An 18,595-nucleotide genomic window follows, 5' to 3' on the forward strand; every position below is an offset into this window, starting at 1 on the left:
ACAACGGCTGATAACTGCAAGGTCACTTCTTCATTACCATTGATTATCATGCTTTTGATTTCTAACTTCATTCCAACCTTGCTGCAAAAAGAGAAAAAAGTAACTGGCTGTGTTACTTGTTATTTGCAACAAGTTAATTCCAAACTGATCTTTAGATATGATGTTTGGAGCTTGTATGTTTTCTGTGATCTCTTTCAGTGCACCTACTAATACCTTCTGGGGTGGTCCTTTGGGACAAGCAAACCTTTTCTCCTTTCCACTTTGACAATTCCATGAGTCTATATAATGCAGTGGTATTGAACGTTTGGTTCTCAAGGTGTTTTGGATTTCAGTTCCCAGAATTCCTGAGCATTGAACTTCTGGGAGTTGGAGTCCAAAGGTTGGACACCACTGATGTAATGGATTCCTGTACTGGCATAGAATTCAACTACCATATGTGGCCTTTGGAGTTATTTACAATTCCACCCACTATAGCCCATCCCTATACACATGTCCTTTCATTTCTGTGGTACAGGAAGCACCTGCTTATCTGATAAAGTAAGGACCCCAGGGCTGTCAGAAAGAGAAATTGGTTGAAAAGTGGGGGTTTTTAAGCTTGCAAATGCATTTGGGCAGCCAAAAAATGAAAGTGGTGCACTACTGTATGCCGTTGTGTATGTGAGAGCAATTGTGAATTAATTGAACTTGTCTATGAGTGGCAAGTGTTGAAAGAACGAGTCATCAGAAAGCAAAGGCGAGGGGCGGGGCGGGGGGGGGGGAAGCATGTATTACAACAGTGGTAGATTTTATTAAATTTTGCTTTCATTTCCCCCCCCAGAACCATTTTTTGTCCCCAAGAGGTTCTCGACGATTCCACGCTGCTCTGGCATCTGTATCCACCACATTCTTGATTTTCTCCAACCTTATTTTTCTGGGAGGAAATCGTGTTGGCAGAATCTACTGGAACAGGATTTTCATAGAAGGCAAGTTATCTCAATCTAGATTGGCTTCTTTGTTTTTTGTCTGAAAGTCTTACTGGAATTACTTTCCCAGAATGTGATTTGGTGTTGCAATCCCCTCCCCAGCCAAAAACACAAATGACAAACAGCTCTGTGAGTGCCTGTACTATATGCTTCTCGTCCAATAAGTACTTCATGCATTTTGCATTTTAACAATGGTAATAATCATAGTGTTTTCCCAAAGGCTCCTTGGCTTTCAGACTTAATTTTACTTCCTTCTATTTTATTTCAGGCCATTTTAGAATGCATTGTCTGCCAAAATGGTACTTAGAGTAAGTTATATTAAGGCAATTTCCAGGAAGGTAGCTATGTCAGTATGTGATAACAAAAACAATGAAATGTCTTGTGGCTTCTTAAAATTGACAAATTTTATTTGGCACACACTTTTGTGGAGTGCAGCCCACCTCTTCAGATGAATGGGATGTTACCTCCATTGTGGGGACTTTGAACAAGTGTATAAATGCGCAGGATAAGATAATAAGTCTGTATAACAAAAGAAAGCAAAATTCATACGTTAGCAACAAAGATATAAACCAAACTGAATAAATCAAGCAGCAGCATTTAAAAACATCATATATTCTTTAATCATCTACAGGGAAATTATTGGACATGATGTGGACTCCTTGTTCAGATGTCATAACAAGCAAACGTTTTTTAAACCTAAAATTCATAAACCAGCAAGAAAATATGGGTTCATAAATTAGTTTTTGGTTGGTTAGCAAACCATATTTTGTTAGCGCACATAAACTTGCACAATGGTTTTGTGAGAATGATATTCAAATATTCGCAAAGAGTAGCAAACAACCTTCCTCCCATTATAGGAAGGTTAGTGCGTACCACTATTCACCAGCAAATACCCAGTAGAAAATTATCAATTCTACTGTCACTATGTTGGTTTTTTTTTTACCAAAATGGAAGGTAATATTCTCTGCTTCAACATATTTAGAATTCTCTCTATTTATTTTCCCTTTGCCAAAGAACAGTGACATTTTTGAAGAGTAACTATGCTTGTCGGGTTTTGAAAAATAACAATATCAATAGAATAGCTAGTTATGTCAGCAACCCCTAGCAACAAACAAACAAAATTAGTATGTATCATACAGATTTCCAGGTTCCTCACCAATAGTTGTTTTTCTGTATAAGTCTGTTTGTTCCCAGTCTGCAGTAAATAAAATCTGAAAGATCGCTTTTAAGCAATTCACAGGATAGACAGCTTCTCACAACACCAAAATGAAAAACTCATTTTAAAACCATGCAATTTCTTCATTGTGAAGATGTAAGGCACATTAAATTAGCCCCTGTTAAAAATAGTTTTTCAATGACCTTCTCTTCCCTTTACTTGAAAGCTGGCATCTAGAGGAATAATTCATGGTCTTGCTGCCATGCAGATCCATTGCTTGCTATATGTGACACACACCCCATACACACGACTGTCTAATTCCCACTGCACCATTAATGAGGAGCCATAATTCATTACAGAATTCTCAGCCTGGGAATTTGCTTTGCAAATAGAGCTTACAATTTTAACTCACAAAAAAACTGTTCTTAGTTACCCTAAGATTTCTTGATTTCAGCAGGATAAATATGACTTTATAGACATAACATGATTGAAATATTATATTACAGTTGAAGGGTATAACCTATATAATTGAAAGGTATAACCTATTTCTAGAACCTGATATTGTGATAGATAGATAGATAGATAGATAGATAGATAGATAGATAGAGTGTTCTTTATGAATATGAGACGTCCAAGTCACCCTATCATGAATAGTCCTGCTCAGGTCTCACAGACTCAAGGCTGTGTCTTCCTTGATTGTGTCCATCCGTCTCTGAAATGGTCCCCATCTTTTCCTACTGCTTCTAGCTTACTAAGCACTATCATATATCAATGACTCATGTCTTCTCCTGGTATGACCAGATTATAATAGTCTTAGTCTAATCATTTTGACTTTTATGGAGAATTCAGGCTTGCTCAGACTTATCTATTTCTCATTTTGGCAATTCATTGTATATACAGAATATTATACATGATATATGCTATTATATATGATATATGCTATTTTTGTTTTAAAAACCCAATAACAACCTATAGCTTGCGGGACCAGTATTCTTGAATCCACATGCACATGAAAGTTCTAAATGTGATACCCTATATACTCATGTATAAGTCAATTGACTTATACATGAGTATATAGGGTATCACATTTAGAAGTCAAGGACAGCTTTTGAACCAACATTGTGATTTTTTATATGACCTGCAGATAAGTCAGGGGTCATTCTGCAGAGAGGGGAAAGTGCCGGTGCCACCTCAGTAGTCCAGCCATGCTTTGTCGCTGCCACCAGGCATTCAAAAAGGCAAGAAGCGCACAATGGCGAAGACATTAGAGCAGACCTCTTCAACCTGCTACCCTCCAAATCTTGTGCCTCCAGCTCCCAGAATCCCTAGTCAGCTTCTCCAATGGTCAGGAACTCTGAGAGCTGAAGTCCAAAACACTTGGAGGGCTGCAGGTTGACGAGTCATGGATTAGAGGTGTTGGTGCTTCTTTTAGGTTCTCCTGAGATGAACTAAGCTCTTACCTTTTTCTATTCTACTCAGGGAAGAGAATGGTTATTTTAAAAATAAAATTTAAAAATAAAATGTTATACTCACATTTGACCCATGGATAAGTCAACTCGGGTTTTTGGGGTTGTTTTTCAAACTAAAATTTCTGCATAAGTATATAGGGTAATTACTTTTTGTTATTCGTTACCTTTGTTTTACTGCAGCAAATAACAGCAATTATCTTCCAGGCAGGAGAACAAATCCTAATAGTGAGCAGAAAACTGTGGGTATTGGAACTCACTGTGTGCAAATATATAATATATTAAACAAAAGAAAACAAAAAGCATGTTATTCTGAATGTTAAAAATGACTTAATTTCTGTTTGTTCTATAGCTTAAAATTATTCCCATTGTAGCATTTATGCAAAAAGCATTTTCAGTTATACTAAATAAGACTGGTAGTAGGGGAGTTTTGCTGAATGCCATTCTATGCTTTGTTCTTGAGATAAGTGTTTTATTGCTAATTCTATTGCTACCCTTTTTGTGAGGACAATCGTGTTGACTCATTCACTGCCTTAATGAGCCTGCAGTGTTGAGTGGGAGACCACAAAATATGTACTAAAATGGAGGTGGGTTAATAACGTCCAGATTTTATATTGCTTATAGTTTTTACTCAGAGTTTAACATGATGAAGGACAAGTATCAAGCTATCCTCTGTGCTGGCTATTGATTACCATGACACAAAATGATACAATGGGTCATCACTGTCAACATGGCTAGTTGACATGGCAGCCTTGTGAGTTATACTGGGTTGTGAAGTGCTACTTCCAAGCCCCTTTGAGTGTATTCCTCGCATCCAGGAACATATCAATTCTTACTTCCATTATGGATCCAACTCAGCACCTTCAGAGCCTTACCAGAATGGTAACAGAATTCTGGAACAGAACTATTGAATAAAAGAACATTGCTATGGAGAAAATGAATACCTGATATTGCTAAGCAACTTCAGATATTGCAAGTTAAATATATCCCTGCACTGTCAACAGGTGTTTCGTCATTATTTTTTGAAAAGTGATGAGCAGATGAAGGAAAGTGGAAGTGCAGTCAGTAACAATACTATCTAAGGCAGTGGTTCTTAACCTATGGGTCCCCAGATGTCTTGGCCTTCAACTCCCAGAAATCCTATAAGCTGGTAAACTGGCTTGGATTTCTGGGAGTTGTAGGCCAAAATACCTGGGGGACCCACAGGTTGAGAACCACTGATCTAAGGTCTAGAATATACCCTCTATCTATCTTATATTGCATAGAAGTGGACTGTGTGAGATAATTTCTTTCTACTGACCTGTTCCATGGCTTCACCTACAAGAAATCATCTGACTTTGAAATGGGAAAAATCTTTTAAAAATTTGAAAAAGGCAGAAAAAATGTTTGCCAAATGTCAAGAAATCCTTAGAAGAAGAATCGTGGCTTAATGGAATTGTCACAGTTCCCAGACTTACTCTACACAAAATTCACGTTATTATATTGTGTAGAAGTTTTTTTCTCTGTTGGGAAACAATAATTCTGTGCTGAAATATTATTTTCATTACAAAGATTATTGTGTTGTCGAAGGCTTTCATAGCTAGAATAACAGGGTTGCTGTCAATTTTCTGGGCTATATGGCCATGTTCCAGAAAATTGTTGTTTCTTGAGCAGACCATGCAACCAATATTTTACTCACAAAAATATTGTATGTGAAATTTATACAAAAAGCGTTTTGAAATTTCTTCTTCAAAACGTTTTGGAAGCCTTTTCACCACAAGAAGATAATTGCTGAAGTTATTTGTAATTTTAGTTAAAAATACAAATTAATAATTGTATCTGATTGCTTTCCAAAAAAAAAAAACCTTGATTATGTCATATCAAGAGAGAATATAAGTTTATGGTGTTGCCAGCTGACGTCTCCAGATGCCTACAAACCATTAGGTTTATCTATAGGAGATGATTTTGGGTGGGCAGGAAAAGTCAGAGATGCCTGCTTCTAGCAGTGGCAGTAGCCCAGTTTGCTTCAGCCTGCCCCAGAGGATGGCTCTGTTCTGATGGAGGAGACCAAGGCACTCACTAAGAAAACTAGGCTTTTTTAAAAAGTGTGGTTGCCATTGTTATGTTTATCAACAAAAGGAAGGTGCAACAGAATATAATCATTTGATGTTCAAGAGTCCAGCAGACCCTTTTTTTCAGAATGCTCCATTCCAGAGGTGGGAATTGTCTCGCTAGATTTTGTAGAACTGCATTGTTGATTATGATAGGTAGGGCTGATTGGAGCTGCAATTCAATAACCTGGAGGGCTGCATGATTTCCACCCTTGCTCCATCCCTTTTCCTTTATCCCCATTAACAATTTTCTGTTCTCCGACAGATCACCAACTATGCTTAGGGTGCAGGGAGTCACCATTTAGGAATGTTGTGTTTCCAAATGTATTTCATGTCCAACTTTCCGGTGTGTTTATGTGTAATAGTTCACTATTTAGTGCTTCAAAAACTTACTTTGAGACTTGAAATTTAAAAAGATGCCACAGAGGAGAGGCAGTGAGGTGGAAATATGGTTAATAATGTGTGATCATTTTAGTTACACATATTTAGGCTTCATTAGAGTCTTACTTGCAGATTAAGAACAGCAGGCAACCATGATTTCCTTTGCTCCCTAACTAGGCACAGTAGGGAGGGAGAGTGAGTTCAGAAGAAGTCAAAGCACATCAAGGAATTTAAGCAGAAGAAGAATAGTTTGTTCTCCTTTGCACTAGGTGCTAAAATAACTTTCTGATCTTTTCTGGAATTTATCCACTAATCTACAGGTTGATATAAACAAAATGTAAATATTTTTATATATTTACCTAATGGTCATGTTAGAAGAAAAGTATTACCTCTTCCATTGTCTGTCTGGTTATTGGTTTTGTTCCCTTTTTGGTGTTTTGCTCTTATAATAATATAGACTTATCCAAACAAAACAGAGAATGAGAGGTTTAAAAGCACATTTATTGCAAAAATTAATATTTTGGCAATTTTAGAATAGTAAATTTGATGAATTCTTCACTTACAACCTTTTATATTCACTGATCTGAAAATATATATAAGAGAATTATAATTTCAAATCAGATTATTATTATTATTGTTATTATTTCTTGGCTCAAGGGGGATTACAACATCACTAAAACACATAATCATTAAAACATTCTGTAAAATACACATATTAAAACATATTACTAGAAAATACATATTAAGATACACAGAACAATAATTAAACATAAGATGCAATTTTAAAATTCATTATTAAAACTAACTGTTTTTAATGCTTAATCTTTATATCTTATTTCTGGGCGTTATTATGCTTTGTATGATTTTTGTCTTGTCTTTCATGTTAGATGTGCTTTGATTTGTATTGTATTGTATTTATACACTCACTCTGTATTTGCAATGTGGCACCGAAGTGGCCAAAATGTAAGCCACTCTGAGAAAAGTGGAGTAGAAATATAGTAAATAAATAAATAACAACTGCGTAGGCCTGTCGGAAGAAATAGGTCTTCACAGGTGTTTTAAAATCCGACAGCTCATTTAGCTGCCAGATCTCTTCCAGCAGTTCGTTCCACAATCTTGGGGAGGCCAATAAAAAGATCCTCAGGGTGATGGTCACCAGTTGGATTCAGGCAGGCTGGCGTAGCCCCACCCCCAGAGGACCTAAGTTTGAGGTGGATTGTATGCGGAGCCATCCTGAGGTAATTTTGGGGAGTAGGCAACAAGAATTTTGGCGCCCCCCCCAAATTTTGGCACCCCCACCCCCCAAACAAATCGCTGAAAAATACCTGCGGCGGCAGCGGCAGCCCCCTAGAGAACGTGCACACCCAGCCACCCATCCGCAGGGGCAAATGGAAGGTCTGGGCCTGCGCACAGACCCATCGACCATGTTTTTTGGCAATGGGCCTGTGCGCGTGAGCTGGCTTTCCAATCGACCGTGCGGACATGGAAGACCGCACGGAGCGATTGCTTTGGCCTGGCGTCGCGCAGAGCAGCCTAGGCGGGCCGGGACTCTTGGCAAATGCAAGGGCACCTCGATGGCGCCCCCGGTAATAATGCGCCACAGGTGACCACCTAATTGGCCTCACTGGTGGACTGCCTCTGATTGTATGGGAGAAGGTGATCCTGCAGGTAACTTGGACCCAAATCATGTAGGACTTTAAAGATTTTTTTACAAAGCACTTTCTACTTTGCCCAAAAACTAATTAGCATCCTGGATGGTCCTGCAATCAACACTATCTGGAACCTGCCTGAGAGATATGACCAGAACCACTGCAACACAGTGCCTCCAATTCCCAGCCCTCCTGGCATTTCAGGTGTTCCAGATGGTATCAAATGCTGCTGAGAGATCTAGAAGCACCAACAGGGAGACACACCTCTTGTCAATGTTAAGATGGAGATTATCCACCAAGGTGACCATAGCAGTCCCAACTCTGTATCCTGCTGTGAAGCCGATTGGAAAATGGGTGAAGTAAGTGTGTCAAGATGAGCTACGTGAATTAGCCATAGAACTACTAAACAACACGCAGAGGAAATAAATAATTAATAATAATTAAAAATTGTACACAATAGTTGTAAAACAAATTATACACAATAGTTGTAAAACAAAACTTTTTAAAACTTTTTCTGTATAAAGTTACAATACTCTGTTATATAAACTAAAGATACATATAATCAAAATATTCAAGATTTTAAAATAACATTAAACTAAAATTACACAAGCTTTGGAAAACAAGAATCTTTTTAATTGAAATCTAAAATAATGAGGGAAAGAGCAGTCCACAAATGTTCAGGGAGGTAATTACAAGTGTGTGGAGCACCAGGTGAAAAAGAATGACACTGAGCCAATGAAAAGGAAAGCCTCGCTGGGTTAGAAGTCTAGAGTTCCTAGAAAACAGATGTTAAGCAGGTCAATGAAAAGAAAAAAGAGAGGAACTCAGTTGAGTAGGACTTTGAAAGTTAACAAGAAGCTTGTTTTGAATCTTAGAAGGAATGGATAACCAATGGGTAACGAATGAAGAGATATCGAAACAACAGGCCACAAAAGATAATCATCCCATCAGAATTATCAATGAATTCTGTGAAACTATCAGAATAATCTGTTTTGTTTTGTTTTGTTTATTGCTGCAGCACTCCCGTGTTTCTCAGGATAGTCTCTGGAAGGCTGAGGTCATTGCTCTGCCTCCAAATCTGTGTTTGAACAGTGCATAGGGCTGTGAGCAAGTAGAAGAAAGTTCATAATGTGCACAAACATATCTAGTAAAGCCCACAACTGGTTTTGTTTTAAACTCCCAAACAGTAGTAGCATTGGGGAAAATTCTGAGCTGAAAAGATACCAATCCCAATAGTCTGAGAATGTATAGAGAGAAAGAAAACATGTTTTACTTTTCTTTACTGTAATAATTCAGGAATGTGAACAATACAGTGCTAAGTGATGACCAAGTTGCGATAAATAATTGTATGCATGGAGACAATACCAGTGCCCTAATAAGATCATGTTTTGGCCTTTAGTGGTGTCTTCAGTGAATATGTTCAGTACAGATATTTCTAGAGTGGAGCACTCAAGAAGTTATAAATCTGATTTCTAAAGCCATGGCTTTTCAAAATAATAGTAATACATCTGTAAATTTTAATGCCCAGTGTCTGGTCCCTAGAGCGAAAATGATTCTTGAATATGTTGTCACAAGTCCTGTCCTACCTTAGCATTTTCTCCTCGATACCTGTATCTATTTTAAAAGCAATATTATATGATAGAACTTTAGCTCTCAAATATCCCTGGAGATGGAGCTACTCACCCAAGAGTCTATCATAGTTTAATAAATCTGTCCTGATCTGGCCCTAGAATTAGATGGCTACCGCAGAAGCGAGACTTTAGGCACAAATAAAATGGAAACCATTTGTCAATTACAGTGTCTTGTGGAAATATTTTCCTCCTTTGACATTTTAGCTTTTTTGTCTTGGAGTCTGAAAATGAAAAAGCATATTTACAAGTTGATATAGACAAGACACTCAGCACATCAAGTGCTAGATGGTTTTCTCGTGACATAAAAGTTCACAAAAACATGCTGCACTTTAAAATTTATGGACACACATACTTGCAGACAACACACATAGCTGCTTTGGATAACATATTAGCACAATATAAATTAAGTATGGGAATGATAAGAATATGAATACTACCTTCTATGTTGAGGTCTAGCAGCCAACAAACCAGGGTTTGACTTGGTTTATAAATGTTGCCTTATTCACATTTCAATCAACAACTCTTTCAAAAATAATATTTTAATCAGCCCAAAAATCTATATATAAACTAGCATTTAACATTTAACATGAGTAAACAAAAAATAATACAGTACAAAACTAGACAAACGTAGCTAATCTAACACAACTAAACTACAATTATAAAAGAGTAATAACAATTACTTCCATCTTCTTAATTTGTGGTCATAATTGTCAGATTTAATGAACTTCATCTAAATGTGTGCAAAGCAGTGTGGCTACTACTACTACTAATAGTATTAGTATTAGTATTAATAGTAGTATTAATATTACTACCATTAAAACATTATTACTACTACTACTATCACTACTGGTCCCACTTTTTTCAGATTGGGATTCAGAGTAGTTTACAATAATTAAAAACAATGTTGAAACCCCACAAGGTACAAAAGTTGAAACACAATTATATAATTTAAAACATTAAAATAAATCATAACATACATTATTTAAAAAGCATACACACCAGCACAACAGTTGGCATTATTCAAAACATTGTATAAGACAGGCCTAATCTATAGGCTGATGGCTCCCATGTTGGTGGAGCAGTCACTCTTTTTTTATTATTTTAGTCCAAACTTCAAAGGAGCTATCCATGGAGGTTTAGCCGAGTGGTTCACATGGATTATAAATGCCTTGTTTGATCAGGGACACTTACCAGCTAGCCTAAAAAAGGCAATGAGACCATTTCTGAAGAAGGCATCCCTAGATTCCTTGGTATTGAACAACTACTTGCCAATTTCTCATCTCCCCTTCTTGGGCAAGGTTCTAGAGTGAGTGGTGGCCTCTCAGCTCCAGGGATTCTTGGATGAAACCAATTATCTTGATTCATTGCAGTCTGGTTTCAGACCTGGTCACTGTATGGAGATAGATTGGTCAACTCTGCAGAGAACTAGACAAGGGGAGTGTGTCCTTGTTGGTTTTCTTGGACATCACAGTGGCTTTTGATACCATTGACCTTCTGGGGTGGCTCTCTGGAATGGATCTTGGGGGCACTTCTTTGCAGTGGTTCTATTCCTTCCTGGAGGATCGTACCAGTTGGTGAAGCTGGGAGACACCCACTTGGACTCCTGGCCATTGACCTGTCGGGTCCTGCAAGGCTTCATTCTATCATCCATGCTTTATAACATCTACGTGAAAACGCTGGGTGAGATCATCCGGAGTTTTGGAGTTCGGTATCATCTCTATGCAGATGATACCTAACTCTATTACTTTTCCCCACCAAATTCCAAGAAAGCCACCCGGATCCTAGACCAGTACCTATCCGCTGTGATGAACCGGATTAGGGCTAACAAGCTAAAGCTCAATCTAGACAGAGGTCCTCCTGGTCAGTTGCGAGGTCAATCGGGGTATAGGGTGGCAACCTGTGCTCGATGGGGTTACACTCCCCCTGAGGACATAGATCTGCAATCTGGGGGTTCTCCTGGATTCAGCACTGACGTTTGATGCTCAGGTGTCGGCAGTGGCTGGGAGGGCCATCGCAGAGTTAAAACTTGTATTGCAGCTGCGACTGTACCTCAAAAAGTCTGACTTGGCCACAGTGCTCTATGCCTTAGTTACATCTAGACTGGATTATTGCAACACACGCTACTTGGGGCTGGCTTTGAAGATGGCCCGGAAACTGCAATTGGTGTTAAGGTCATCAGCCAGGTTGCTAACTGGAGCCAATTATAGGGAACTGACGATGTCACTACTAAAGCAGCTAAAGTTTCCGGTCCCAATTTAAAATGCAGGTTATCACCTACAAAGCCCTAAATGGTTTGAGTCCTGCCTATCTTCGCGACCACATTTTCCCCTATGAACCATCGCGGACCCTAAGATCTGCCAGGGAGGCCTTCCTCTTACTCCCACCACCATCACAAGCATGGTTGATGGGGATAAGATAGAGGGCCTTCTTGGTGGTGGCCCCCCAGCTCTGGAACTCCCCAGGGAGATTAGACTAGCCCCCACTCTGTCTGCCTTCCACAGCAATCTGAAAACCTGGATGTTTCAGTGTGCATTCGATGATGGTTGGGCCCTGTTCATGAATGCCCAGTCCTAATTTACCGATAGATTGTACTCAGCACTTCACCCCCAGCCCTTGCCCTATAGTCTGCTTTTTGCTCAAGTCTATGACCCTGGTGTCACAGTGTGTTAAAACACTGAGCTACTGAACTTGCAGACCAAAAGGTCCCAGGTTCAAATACTGGGACCGGAAAAGTGCCTGCTGTTAGCCCCAGCTCCTGCCAATCTAGCAGTTCAAAAACATGCAAATGTGAGTAGATCAATAGGTACTGCTCCAGCAGGAAGGTAACGGCGCTCCATGCAGTCATGCCAGCCACATGACATTGGAGATGTCTATGGAGATGTCTTCGGCTTAGAAGTGGAGATGAGCACCAACCCTCAGAGTTGGTTACGACTGGACTTAATGTCAGAGGAAACCTTTACCTTTACCTTATGACCAGCCTTCTCTAGTTCTAGTCATGCCCACCATATTCCTGGCTACTGGTTCTTGAGTTTGATTTTGAAACAGTTTTAATGATGTTTTTATACCCTACTGTTGTTAATTGTTTTAAGTAGATTGTTATATGTTATTATATTTCTGTGTTTTAGTTGGTAAATTTTGTTGTGTTTTCAGGGCTTGGTCCCGCCTGTAAGCTGCTACAAGTCCCTTTGGGGAGATGGTGACAGAGTATAAAAACAAAGTTATTATATTATTATCCACAGTGTGCATCCTTTTGGAAAATGTGGTTCATCACCTTAGCTGATATTTCTTAAAGTTCAGGTTAAACTTCAGTATAGAATTACCACCCAATTCTCCTAGACGCCATGAGCCCTGACTGAATCAAAGTTCAAAGAGCAGATAGCAGAGAATTACATCAATATACCTCACTTACATGTAATAAGAATTAAATTGAAGAAAATCTATAAACCAGGCTACATGAATTAAAGTCTCTCAAAGCAGCAGGCTGCTACATGCTCAAGACAGCCATAGCAGGGTAACTGACCATGGGTGGTGTTATTAAGCTAATCCAGTCAAGAGGATGAATGATTTTTAAACTATGTCTCTAGTGAGAAGGATGATTAATGATAGTGTTTTCTTTATTTTCTTCTTTAAATCAAGGAAGAGTAAATGAAGTGAAATTCTAGGCTCAGCTAAAGAGCAAATTTGTAAGTGGTGTGTGTCATCTCAGCAAATCTGTTAAACTGGACATTTAATCCAAGCTATCCTGAAAGCCTAAGAGTTTTGCAAAAAACAAACTAATATGTTTCAGTATACTGTGTTAGACATGAATTATTATCAGAATAAAAGACAAATCCTGCCCTTGTTAACCTAGTGTTAACTGTGAACAAGAATATGGACTAATTTATACAATATTTAAAGATTTTGAATTTAGGATTTCAGCAACATTGTTGTTGTTGTTTGTTATCCAGTCAATTTTGATTTGTGGCAATGCTATGAATGAGAGACTTGCAAGTCATCCTACCATTGGTTGTCCTGCTTAGGTCTTGCGAACTCAGGTCCGTAGCTTCTTTGACTGAATCAAACTGAACGTACTATAAACTTCCCGTTTCTCCTACTGCCTTATGTTTTATAAGCATTATTATCTTTTGAAGTGAATATTTTCATGGTATGGCCAATGTACAACAGCTTCAGTTTTGTCACCCCAGCTTCAAATGATAATTTAGATCTAAGATCTTTGATTTACACTTAAGTGGTCCATCTATATATATAAAAGAGTGATGGCATCACGGCAATTCACAAAACAACAAAAGTACAGGCCCCCCAACCTCAAAATTTGACAACACAACCCATCATCCATGCCTCAAGGTTGATACAACAAAAAGAAAAGAAAAATAAAGTCCTAATTAGAGGGAGAGCAATAATTGTTTTTTATCCAATTTCTGCCAGTTTAGAGGGCTAATCTCTGCCCACTTGGTCGCCTAGCAACCAGCCTGTCAACAAAGGGACAGCCAGGGTTCAGTTAGGGGACAGGCAGATTTAGGCCTAATTTAGGCTTCTTCCAAAGATTATCTAATTTGCACTGGATTATATGGCAGTGTAGACTCAAGGCCCTTCCACACAGCTATATTACCCATTTAGAATCTTATATTATCTGCTTTGCACTGGATTATCCTGACCCCACCCTGCCATATAATCCACTTCAGTGTGCATTTTATACAGCTGTGAAGAAGGGGCCTCATATAATCCACTTCTAAGCAGATAATATAAGGTTATCAATATACAGTAGACTCTCACTTATCCAACATAAACAGGCCGGCAGGATAAGTGAATATGTTGGATAATAAGAAGGGATTCAGGAAAAGCCAATTAAACAAATTAAGCACCAAAACATCATATAATACAACAAATTTGACAGAAAAAGTAGTTCCATGCGCAGTAATGCTATGTAGTAATTACAGTAGAGTCTCACTTATCCAACACTCGCTTATCCAACGATCTGGATTATCCAACGCATTTTTGTAGTCAATGCTTTCATTAATATTTTGGTGCTAAATTCATAAATACAGTAATTACTACATAGCATTACTGTGTATTGAACCACTTTTTCTGCCAAATTTGTTGTCTAACATGATGTTTTGTGCTTAATTTGTAAAATCATAACTTAATTTGATGTTTAATAGGGTTATCCTTAATCCCTCCTTATTATCCAACATATTCGCTTATCCAATGTTCTGCCGGCCCATTTATGTTGGATAAGTGAGACTCTACTGTACTGTATTTACAAATTTACCACAAAAATATCACAATGAATTTAAAACACTGACTACAAAAACATTGATTATGAAAAGGCAGACTGCGTTGGATAATCCAGAACATTGTATAAGCGAATCTTGGATAAGTGAGATTCTACTTTAATATGAAATAATTACAGGGATAGAATAATGCAGAACAATATAATCTCTAAAACCAGGACAGTAAATAAACAGGGGAATTCCACACAGGAAACAATCAGGGCCAGCTAACACCTCCCAACAAAGTATTCCCATCATCAAAGTCTGGCAAATCCTCTGTTTTCTCAGGGCCACAGACAGTAGAAGCACATAAAATATCGCAAACAACACCACTCTGAAAACAAGGGAATTCCAAACAGGAAACAATCAGGGCCAGCTAACACCTCCCAACAAAAAATTCACTCAGGGAGGAAACAGCCAGGCTTTAAAGCTGCAAGCCATTACATCCTAATCATTTTGCCTCCAACAGACAAAAAACCAATCAGAAATATTGTATATTCACAACCTTTAGGAAATAATATCCCCTGATGGCGCAGCGTGTTAAAGCGCTGAGCTGCTGAACTTCTGGACCGGAAGGCTGCAAGTTTGAATTGGTGGAGTGGAGAGAGCCCCCACTGTTAGCCCCAGCTTCTGCCAACCCAGAAGTTCAAAAACATGCAAATGTGAGTGCATCAATAGGTACTGCTCCGGCGGGAAGGTAACACCGCTCCATGCAGTCATGCCACATGACCTTGGAGGAGTCTACGGACAACGCCGGCTCTTCGGCTTAGAAATGGAGATGAGCACCAACCCCCAGAGTCAGACACGACTGGACTTAATGTCAGGGGAAAACCTTCACCTTTACCTTAACTACCACCAATTCCTCAAGACTTTATTTCCCATACCACCATACTTTGCCACAGAAACGCGTGGCCGGGCACAGCTATAATTTCCATAAAAGTTTTCTTCAGCTGTACATTTCAAATGAGTTGATTCTCTTTCTGACAGTTTTCTTCATAGCCCAGTGTTCACAGCCATATGTAAAAAAAGAAATGCTATGGCTTGGAGGATTCTGACTTCAGTATTTAATTGAGGCTCTTATCTTATTCCTTCCTTATTGCCTTCCAAGTGTTCATCTTCTTATGATTCTTGCCCATATTTTGATTGATGACTGAGCCAAGGTCTGAGAAATCTTTAATTATTTCTATGTCTTCATTATCCACTTTGAAATTATTTAAATTATCTGCAGCCTTTATCTTTGCCTTCTTAATGCTCAACTGTAACTCTGCTTTTGCAGTTCGTTCTTTACCTTTCATCAGGAGCCATTCAAAGTCTTACTTTTTCTGGCAGTAATACACTGTCATCTGCAATTTTCTGGCAGCAATACTGTGTCATCCCCCAATTTTCACACCTGGTTCCTTTGAGTTGATTTCTGTTTTCTATATAATATGTTTGGCATATAAAGTAAACATATAGGGTGATAAAATGCAACCTTGTCTAACCCTGTCCTGTTTCTTTATATTGTGTCTTAACAGTGTTGCCTTGTTCAAAATATAGATAACACATCAGGAGAATTAGATGTTGTGGCAATCAGATTTCTTTTATAGCAAACCACAATTTCCCATGATTTACACAGTCAAAGGCTTCGCTGTAATCTATAAATCATGGGTTATTTTCTCAGCACTATTAACCTGGCTGAAATCAGTACAGATTGGCTGTCAGTACCACTTCTCCGAAAGAAAGAAAAAAAGAAAGAAAAAAAGAAAAAAAGAAGGAAAGTAAGTAAGTAAGTAAGTAAGTGCAGGTCCAAGACATTTCAAGTGAAATGTGAAAAAAGCAGTAGTTGACACATCTGTTGTGTCCAACACTCATTGCCAAATGTTACATTTTTTGGTAATCGCAAAGGTCAGAGTTTTCTATTGAACTTGTGAAATGATCAAAATTGTGCCCAACCAACTCAGAAAATAATGTTGTTACCTGACTATACGGATATAGCCTGAGGCTTCTCTCATGCCCTTAGCTCTCTAGTAGTCACCAAATGACTGGGTAGAGAGGGCTACTGTAGCTAAAAGGTGGGCTTTAAAAGGGTTGGAAGAGGTGATATGGCATGGTTACACTTGCAGAATCTTTAAGGACAGTTCTACCATGCAAAACATCAGCCAATCTTTAATGTCTTGGATACATTATGACACTGACAACATCTCCAACTAGTTCGGGCTACAATTGTATAGCTACATGATTGAAATACAAAATCCACTAGTCAGCATAACTGATGAAGGATTCTGTAGTCCAAAGGGTGACTTTTCCAAGAACCTACTTTATGAGGCTAGGATGCCAGCCAAAGGTCTAGAGCAGAGATTCACAACTTCAGCCTCTCCTACCTTAAATTTGACCCTCTATGGAGACAAATATTACATTCTTACTCCACTGTGTATAGGGCTTCCCCCCTACCAATATAACATCTGATCCTCAAGACTAACCAAGTTCTGCACTGCTACTCCAGGACACACATGCAGGGCCGGCCCAACACGGAGGCCACGTGAGGCTGCCGCCTCGGGCGCAGGCCCGGGGGGGCGCCGTCAGGCGCCCTGGCCTCGCCTCCCACGCTGCGTGAGAGGCGGGGTCAGGGTGAGCTGCACGGGAGGCTTCCGCGCAGCTCAGCCTCGCCGGCCTGGCCTTTTCCAGGGGGCCAGACTGCAGCAAAGGTCCTTGCAGGCCGCGATCGCGGCCTGCAAGGACCTTTGCTGCAGTCTGGCCCCCTGGAAAAGGCCAGAGCGCGCTGGAAGGGAGGCAAGGCCCCGTCTGGGCGGAGCCTCGCCTCCCGGCCTGCGCGCCCTGGCCCCGCCTCTCACGTTGCGTGAGAGGCGGGGCCAGGATGAGCTGCGAGGGAGGCGCGGCCAGGGTTGGCCCCGCCTTCCTCGCAGCTCAGCCTCGCCTGCCTGGCCTTTTCCAGGGGGCCAGACTGCAGCAAAGGCCCTTGCAGGCCGCAATCGCGGCCTGCAAGGACCTTTGCTGCAGTCTGGCCCCCTGGAAAAGGCCAGAGCGCGCTGGAAGGGAGCCGAGGCCCCGTCTGGGCGGAGCCTCGCCTCCCGGCCTGCGCGCCCTGGCCCCGCCTCTCACGTTGCGTGAGAGGCGGGGCCAGGATGAGCTGCGAGGGAGGCGCGGCCAGGGTTGGCCCCGCCTTCCTCGCAGCTCAGCCTCGCCTGCCTGGCCTTTTCCAGGGGGCCAGACTGCAGCAAAGGCCCTTGCAGGCCGCAATCGTGGCCTGCAAGGACCTTTGCTGCAGTCTGGCCCCCTGGAAAAGGCCAGAGCGCGCTGGAAGGGAGCCAAGGCCCCGTCTGGGCGGAGCCTCGCCTCCCGGCCTGCGCGCCCTGGCCCCGCCTCTCACGCTGCGTGAGAGGCGGGGCCAGGATGAGCTGCGTGGGGGGCGGGGCCAGGGTTGGCCCCGCCTTCCTCGCAGCTCAGCCTCGCCGGCCTGGCCTTTTCCAGGGGGCCAGACTGCAGCAAAGGCCCTTGCAGGCCGCAATCGCGGCCTGCAAGGACCTTTGCTGCAGTCTGGCCCCCTGGAAAAGGCCAGAGCGCGCTGGAAGGGAGCCAAGGCCCCGTCTGGGCGGAGCCTCGCCTCCCGGCCTGTGCGCCCTGGCCCCGCCTCTCACGCTGCGTGAGAGGCGGGGCCAGGATGAGCTGCGTGGGGGGCGGGGCCAGGGTTGGCCCCGCCCCCCACGCCCTGGCCCCGCCTCTCACGCTGCGTGAGAGGCGGGGCCAGGGCGACCTGCTCGGGAGGCGGGGCCAACCCTGGCCCCGCCCCCCACGCCCTGGCCCCGCCTTTCACGCTGCGTGAGAGGCGGGGCCAGGGTGCGGGAGGCGGGGCCCGCCGGCGGGGCGCAGGAGGCGGGGGGGGCCCAATTTCCCCTCCCCACTTTATATAAAAAAATATGTCCGGCCGGCCCTGCACACATGTCAAACACATGGCCCTTGGGGCGAATCGGGCCCACCATGTCATTTTACATG

General features: G+C 41.3%; 1 protein-coding gene across 5 annotated transcripts in view; it reads left to right on the plus strand.

The window, feature by feature from the left end:
* hhat (hedgehog acyltransferase) overlaps window positions 1-18,595 on the plus strand; it is a 214,154-nt gene that overhangs the window by 156,259 nt on the left and 39,300 nt on the right. For 4 of the 5 annotated variants that reach the window (XR_010003319.1, XM_062971727.1, XM_062971724.1 and 1 more), the window contains one exon: window positions 818-962. Coding sequence is in view for 3 of the 5 variants with exons in the window: in XM_062971727.1 (XP_062827797.1) it covers window positions 818-962 (145 nt within the window). In the remaining 2 variants the exon portion in view is untranslated. Of the gene's footprint in view, window positions 1-817; window positions 963-18,595 lie in introns of those variants that run through there. The other variant, XR_010003322.1, reaches the window with a different exon arrangement.

This window comes from Anolis carolinensis, chromosome 1 (genome assembly GCF_035594765.1).
Source record: "Anolis carolinensis isolate JA03-04 chromosome 1, rAnoCar3.1.pri, whole genome shotgun sequence".
In the NCBI taxonomy this organism is placed as follows: Eukaryota; Metazoa; Chordata; class Lepidosauria; order Squamata; family Dactyloidae; genus Anolis; species Anolis carolinensis.